At 42.7% G+C, this 7,876-nt stretch overlaps 1 protein-coding gene across 1 annotated transcript in view; it reads right to left on the bottom strand.

Moving 5' to 3' along the window:
• IQCH (IQ motif containing H) overlaps positions 1 to 7,876 on the bottom strand; it is a 109,662-nt gene that overhangs the window by 53,764 nt on the left and 48,022 nt on the right. The window contains 1 exon segment of the mRNA XM_015560440.1: positions 4,921 to 5,207. Within this exon segment, the coding sequence (XP_015415926.1) occupies positions 4,921 to 5,207 (287 nt within the window).

A 7,876-nucleotide genomic window follows, 5' to 3' on the forward strand; every position in this document is an offset into this window, starting at 1 on the left:
CTTGTCAAATTGAGATCAGCACAATTTTAAAGCGATGACATTAGGTGACAACTAGAATAATAAAAGCAAAGAATTAAATAAATAGAAAAATATATACATTGATAGATATAGAAATAGTCGTAGAAGCATAATATATCTATGTCTGTGTGTGTATTGCGCATATATTATCTATTTCTTACTCTGTCTATTGAAAGAGACGGGAAGCAATGACACTCCAGAAGCAATGAGAGCGCTGAGAGCTCAGATCTTAATACTGTCTTCCCTAGAAGGACCCAAGGCTCTTAGGCTGACCCTGGGTCTGGGTCAGGGGAAGTGGAAGATACACCTAAAACATCTCATTGTGTTAGAAAGTAAGACAGTGCTCAAAGAATAATGGGAACACACCAAAGGAACACAAGAGCCACCCAGAAGGGTCTCCCACTAGCCAAATCTGGGACAGTTTGAATCTCAAAATGATGAAAGTACATAATGCGGTTGCCTAAAAAGAGTAGAAACTCATGAGTTCCAACTGTTATAAATACATACACGTATACACATATACACAATCCATGCATGCTTACATACACACATGTACACATACATAAATGAAAGATGGAGAAGAAAAAGCTCTTCCGCGCAGTAAATTGCCAATGAATAAATGTAGAACGAAGTATGGAAATGAAAAGTTACAGTGGGACTACATCAAACTAAAAAGTTGTTGCACAGCAAAGGAAACCATCAACAAAACGAAAAGACAACCCACTGAATAGGAGAACATATTCACCAATGATACATCTGATAATGGGTTAATATCCAAAATTTATGAAGAACTTATACAACTCGACACCAAATCCCCCAAACAATCCAATTAAGTAATGGGCAAAGGACCTGAATAGACACTTCTCCAAAGAGGACATACAGATGGCCAAGTGACCTACAAAAAGTTGTTTAATGTCACTCTGGGATTTATACTTATTATGTCACTTATTATGACATTTTTTCAACTTATATGACTAAAGTGTCTTTTCTAAAAGGTTCAATATGTACCAGTTGCTTGGATTTATGCAGTAGGAAAAAGTGGGCAAGAATGTGGGAGAAAGGAACCTTTGTGCACTGTTGGTGGGACTGCCGACTGGTGCACCCACTGTGGAAAGCAGTGTGGAGTCACCTCAAAAAGTTAAAAATGGAACTGCCTTATGACCCAGCTATTCTACTTCTGGGGATTTATCTGAAGAAACCCAAAACACTACTTTGAAAGAATATATGCACCCCTACATTCATTGCAGCATTATTTACAATAGCCAAGATTTGGAAGCAGCCCAAGTGCCCATCAGTAGATGAGTAGAGAAAAAAAGCTGTGGTGCATTTATACCATGGAATACAACTCAGCCATAAAAAAGGAAATTTTGCCTTTTTGCAACAGCATGGATGGACCTGGAGAATATTACACTAAGTGAAATAAACCAGGAAGAGAAAGGCAAATACCATATGGTTTCACTTATATGCAGAATCTAATGAACAATATAAACTAACAAACAAAATAGAAATAGACCCAGAGGAACAGAGAACAGACTGACAGCTGTCAGAGGGGAGAGGGGTTGGGGAGATGAGTTAAAACAGTGAAGGGATTAAGCAAAAAGAAAAACAAAAAACCCAACAACAACAAAACCAAAAAAACAAAACAAAACACCACACCCTCATAGACACAGGCAACAGTATGGTGATTACCAGAGGGAAAGGAGGGGGGAGGTAGAAGAGTGTAAAGGGGGGATAAGTGGTGATGGAAGGAGACTTGACTTGGGGTGGTTAACACACAATACAATATACAGATGATGTGTTATACACTTGAAACCTTTGTTCTTTTATTAAGCAATGTCACCCCAATAAATTCAATAAAATTTTTTTAAAAGTAAATTGCCACCATCATAGTGGTGGCTGACTCAGGAGAAAGTTGGCAATGGGTGCTAATTTTCACGGGTGGCAATTTGATGAGGAATAAGATAATGGTGTACTCTTGGAATACCTTTCCACAAATATTACTTTGTAAAGTAGCCAATTACAAAAGCAAAAGTTACAAAATCAATAAATCACAAAGGAAGAATTATGATTTTTATGGTGGCGAAACATGGCTAAAAAAAGAGAGAGAGAGAGAAAAGCCACAGATGACAATGTGGGAGAAGATATTTGCAGTATGTACAACCATCAAAGGGTAATAGTTCCTTATATATAAAGAACTTGTACAAATCAGCATTTATATTATAGTTCAATTTAAAAGGAGCAAAATATATGATAAGGCAATTAAGACAATATATATAAATGGCCAACAGACATATGAAAAGGTGTTCATTATCAATAATAATCAAAGAAATACTGAGGAAAACAAGATGACATTTTCCCCCTGTTAGACTGGCAAAAAAGAAGAGGTTGATAGCATGCCAGTCTCTTCATTGGCACCACAATGCCTGCCAATTACATATACTACACCGAGAGCTAACCTACTTCCCTCGCCAATGTAGAAACACCCTTGATATACTACTTCCTGAGAACTTCCTCCACTGTCCTATTGAAAATTGTAACCCAAATGGCCGTATACTCAAGTATTAACAGGAAGTGATGAGAAATCATAGTGCGATAAAACCCGAGAACCCTGGGCTAATATTTATCTGTCCCATCCATCAACTGATGTCTGAGCTCTTTCTCTAAAAGCCTTGGCACCACCATCCAGCATCTGCTAGAGTACCCTCTAAATTGTTCATTAATTCATTCATTTTCATATTTACTGGACGCCCACTTTGTTTCCGGGCAGAGATTGTGCTGAGAATTGAGTAGGGAGTTAAAAGAGACACAGTACATCTCCTCAGAGAGCTCATGTTCCACAGGAGGAGACAGCTTTAATCAGATCATCACGGAAACACGTTTAAAATTGTAACTATGGTAAGTAGTGTGAAGGAGAGGTACATGATGATGTGAGAACCTAAATCAGGCGAGTTTGGCTTTGTCAGGGAAGACTCCCCTAAGAAAGCATGGCTTGCGCTGAAATATAATGAATGGGAAGGGGGGTTAACTAGGTAAAGAAGAAAAGGCAAGAGCATTCAGGTGGAGGGGCAGCACGTGTAAAGGCCTTGAGGCAGAAGGTGGTATGATGACTAAGGGGAGCAGAGAGAGGCTGATGTGGTTGAAAAAAGAGAGAAATAGCCCTAAACAGTTTGGCTCAGTGGATAGAGCATCGGCCTGCGGACTCAAGGGTCCCAGGTTTGATTCCGGTCAAGGGCATGTACCTTGGTTGCGGGCACATCCCCAGTAGGGGGTGTGCAGGAGGCAGCTGATGGATGTTTCTAACTCTCTATCCCTCTCTCTTCCTCTCTGTAAAAAAATAAATAAAATATTTTTTTTTTAAAGAGAGAAATAAAGAGGGAGTAATTGTGAGGAAAGATGGGCACATGGGACCAGTCAAGTGAAGGGTGGAATCGTTATCCCAGAACCACAGAAGGGTGGGTCACCCAGGGACAGGACGTGCTCACTGCCATATGCAATTCTCCCTGTACCAAATGCAAATAAATAAAAACCACAAGTTAACTAGCCCCATAGTTCCAACCTCCCTCCTGCCCCAAAGATGGCAGGTTTAATCCTTGTTTCTCAATACAAACATTAGGGGAGGGTAGCATCCCTTGCTCCCTCCCCCCAGCAACCCCCCCCTACTTCCCTGCCACTCAACTCTTCCACCAGAGACACTGTTTCTTTGCTCCCTCCTCCCAGGGTAGATTATTTCTGAATGCCCTTTAGTTGTCCTTTACTCTCTCAAGGTGTGGACCTGAGAAAGGAGTGTAAAACCAATGGAGGGCTTAGGAAGGCACATGGAAAATGATTATTGGACAAGCCAAAAACTGCCCAAACATAAACTCGCACTTTGAAACCATCATCGGACTGAAACGGATAATCATGAACCTGAGAATAATGAATAGAAAACAACTACAGTGCATTTACAACGTTGGATGGCCAGAGGATCTCGGGAGAGGGAGGGCAGGAGGCCTTTTCATCCTTTAGACAGAGGTCTGGTCACCCATCACTAACCGAGGAGGAACTGAACATTTAAAAACAAATCCTGTGAAATAGTAGTGAATTTAGACATTGTTATCAAGAATGTCATACATCAGAGCTACACATGTCCACATGACCATCTTCCAGATGAAATATTGAATATAGAAAAGCATGTTGTAGAATAACAACATATAGGATGTTCTGAACTATAAAAAGTTGTGCAACTGTATACTATATATTGGTAATCAATGTGCAGCAAAAGCATAAGGATGTTGAAAGAAATTAAAGTCCTAAATGTGAGACAGTGGCCACCTCTGGGAGGAGGAAGGGCCACACGAGGAGGACTGGCAAGGAGTACATAGGACTGGAGTGGTATTGGCACCATTTTATTTCTTAAGCTGGGTCTGGACACATACTATTAATTATATTATTATTTAAACCTTTTTATATTTATAAAATATTTTCCAACACATTTTTTAGGAGAAAAAATTGACAACCCAACTTTCTGGTGAATTACTAAGAAAAGGAACAGACACAAGGACTCAACTCCTTTCTGATGATTGACATTCTATTTAAAAATAGATTCTAGACAGGTTCAATCCCTAGATGGCATAAAATAAACTCATGATAAGACACAGAGAATTACGGCCCAATCAACAGAGCTATGTGGCATGGGCTGTGGTCATTTAGACTCCAACTGTACCCAAATGAGAAGACCCTGTATTTCCAGACAGAAAGCCCTGTCTCACATGGATTGACACAGACCATGTGGGTGCTGAATTACAGTCAGCTCAGCCGGTGAGCAGTGAATCTTAGAAGCTCCCTTCCATGCCCAGTTGCATGGGTGTAAACCGTGTGGAGTCTACATATTTTAGAAGTTCATGTGGCATCAAGTCGACTTACCTGCTGTTCCATGGTGCTTGGGTCAATAAAGGTCACCAGGTCTATAGAAAAGTAACCGACCACATTTCTCAGTTTACAAGCTTTTCCAATTTGGAGGCACAGAGAAATGAGAACTTGGGAATTCACTGAGGCCTGAGGCATGGTGGTACCGGAGGAGATGAAGGGGCCCTCTGCATGCAACTGGTCCCCCGTGGACAGCACACTGATTTCTCCGTTGGGCTCTATGAGCATGTCCACCGTCAGGTTGGTGACACTGTCCACAGGGGGGTATGCTTCGACCACACCTCCTGGTGGGAAAAGCATGGAGTAGGTGAAAGGATTCGCTCCCTGGACTGAGCCCACTTAGAGCAGAAGGAAAGGGGCCAGGCCTAGGCAGATGGGCTGGGTCTCAGGTTGTGCACCTGCCGGGTCTTGGGAGACTTTGGGCAAGTAGCTTCAATTCTCTGAACTTCCTTTCCCTCACCTCTACAATGGGTGTAATAAAACCACCTGACCAGGTCGTTGTGAGTCTTAGCTTCAATTCTCTGAACTTCCTTTCCCTCACCTCTACAATGGGTGTAATAAAACCACCTGACCAGGTCGTTGTGAGTCTTAGCTTCAATTCTCTGAACTTCCTTCCCTCACCTCTACAATGGGTGTAATAAAACCACCTGACCAGGTCGTTGTGAGTCTTAGAGGTGCGGTGTTTATAGTATGTAGCCCAGTGGTGGGCATACAGAAGGGCTCAATGGATGGAAGTTTTCTGATCATACTAAGGGGAGACACCGTATACCCATTCATTATATAAAGGATGAAACTAAGACCAATAGGCAGATGCCTTAGAGGCAATTAGCTGCTCATGGCCCACAGTTCATACCTTGATGACTAGTGCTCTTTCTGTCCAACTGCACTGCTTTGTGAAGTTTTGACAGGGCTTTTATCAGGTGTAAGAAAACACTGACCATCATGTCGGCCAAAGGACTCCTACTGAAAGCCAGTTGTAAATCATTTTTGAAAATGCAGAGCCAGGAGATGCTGCCATTCTTGAGGGACAGGTTGTGCCTCCCCCTTGCTGATAATGAGAGCTTTATAATTTACTAGAGGCCTGGTGCATGAAATTCATGCACTGGCGGGGGGTGGGGGTGGGGGAGGGAATGTCCCTAAGCCCAGTCTGCACCCTCTCCAATCTGGGACCCCTCGGGGGATGTCCAACTGCCGGCAGTCAGACATCCCTCTCACAATCTGGGACCGCTGGCTCCCAACTGCCTGCCTGCCTGCTTGCCCCTAACCTCTTCTGCTTGCCAGCCTGATCGATGCCTAACTACTCCCCTGCTGGCCCGATTGCCCCTAACTGCCCTCCCCTACAGGCCTGGTCACCCCTAACTGCCCTCCCCTGCTGGCCTGGTCGCCCCTAACTGCCCTCCTCTGCTGGCCCGGCTCCCCTGCCAGCTTGATTGATGCCTAACAGCTCCCCCTGCTGGCCCGATCGCCCCCAACTGCACTCCCCTGCAGGCCTGGTCCCCCCCCGAACTGTCCTCCCCTGCTGGCCTGATAGCCCACAACTGCCCTCCCCTGCTGGCCCTCTTGTGGTGGTTATCTTGTGACCACATGGGGGTGACCATCTTGTGTGAGGGTGTGATGGTCAATTTGCATATTACCTCTTTATTATATAGGATCATATTTACCTTTTGCTCTGCATAACAAAAATCACAAATTTGATCACAGCAACAACATTAGCCCTAGCTAATTTTGTGGGCTATCCCAGTGGTGTTCACAAATATCACATGGCCCTGACTTTCTGTTTTTTAGGCCTAACGTAAGTCTTACTGTAGATATCCCACTTTTAGAAAACAATTTTAAACATTACTTGTAAAGAATTAGATGATGTAATTTAAAAATCAAAGCAGCTAAGTGTCCCCTAGACATGGCGGGCTCAGGAGCCTGACAGTATGAAGATAAACTTGGTCTGTTATTTCACAAATATGCTGGGAGGTGACCTCTGCCCACAGGCTTTGAGCAGCATCCACGGTGAAATCCTGAGACTTTAGTGGTTCTTAAATGCAGCCATCTGTTATTTTATACAAAGGCACTTTCCTTACATTTCTAGAAATGTTGTTGGAACTGGCCCTAAAGAAGGCTGAGTTTTAGAAGGAAAATGGACTTATTTTTTTGGTTGGTTTGAGATATGTTTTTCTTCGAATGAGGGCTACTAGGGCGTGCTGTGCCTGAATGCCAGCTGCTGGGGAGTTAGCAAGGTTGACTCAATAAAACAACAAAATCCACAAAAAGAAACACAAAACTCATCGAGTCTCTATGATTTAGATAACTTTATGGCTTTAGCTGTCACCTACATTTCGAAAGACAGTGCTTCAGTAGAAACATATTGTCCTTTATACCTACATGATTACTTTAAATTTTTACTTCAAAGTAGCTTATTAGTATGGTCCTCTCAGCATCATGACCACGTTTTCACTGTTAATTTTGTTCCTTTCAAAGCAATTAGTTCCCTTTTAAAAATAAAAAGGTATTGCCTTTGATATAATCCTATGGCAATGCAGAAATCAAATTTGTAGGGCATTTTGTGGCCATAAGCATACTTGAGAGAGCAGAAATGAAATGAGCCAGGCAATGGTGGGAGGTGGTGGGTGGTGGCCTGAGGGTCAGAAAGCCTGGGGGACAGCCTTGTTCAATCAGTGAACACTTATGAGGCCTGATGTATGCACTAGGCTCAGAGCTGGGCAGAGGTTTGAAAACACATGACTTACCAGAACCGGTGTTTTTGAGATGTGCTGAAATGGTAGGATCTCGCTGTGTTCCCTTTCACCAGAGAGTAGTGATTTTACCCAAGTCACTTCTTAGCTTTGAGCCTGTTTCTTCATCTATAAAATTGGTTCTTTGATATACCTAGTTCTACCTCTCATAAATAGAAACTGTTTATAATATGGCTGAAAGAAAGACAAGGAAGGAAGGGAGGGTG

The sequence above is a fragment of the Myotis davidii genome, unplaced genomic scaffold (assembly GCF_000327345.1).
Source record: "Myotis davidii unplaced genomic scaffold, ASM32734v1 scaffold673, whole genome shotgun sequence".
In the NCBI taxonomy this organism is placed as follows: Eukaryota; Metazoa; Chordata; class Mammalia; order Chiroptera; family Vespertilionidae; genus Myotis; species Myotis davidii.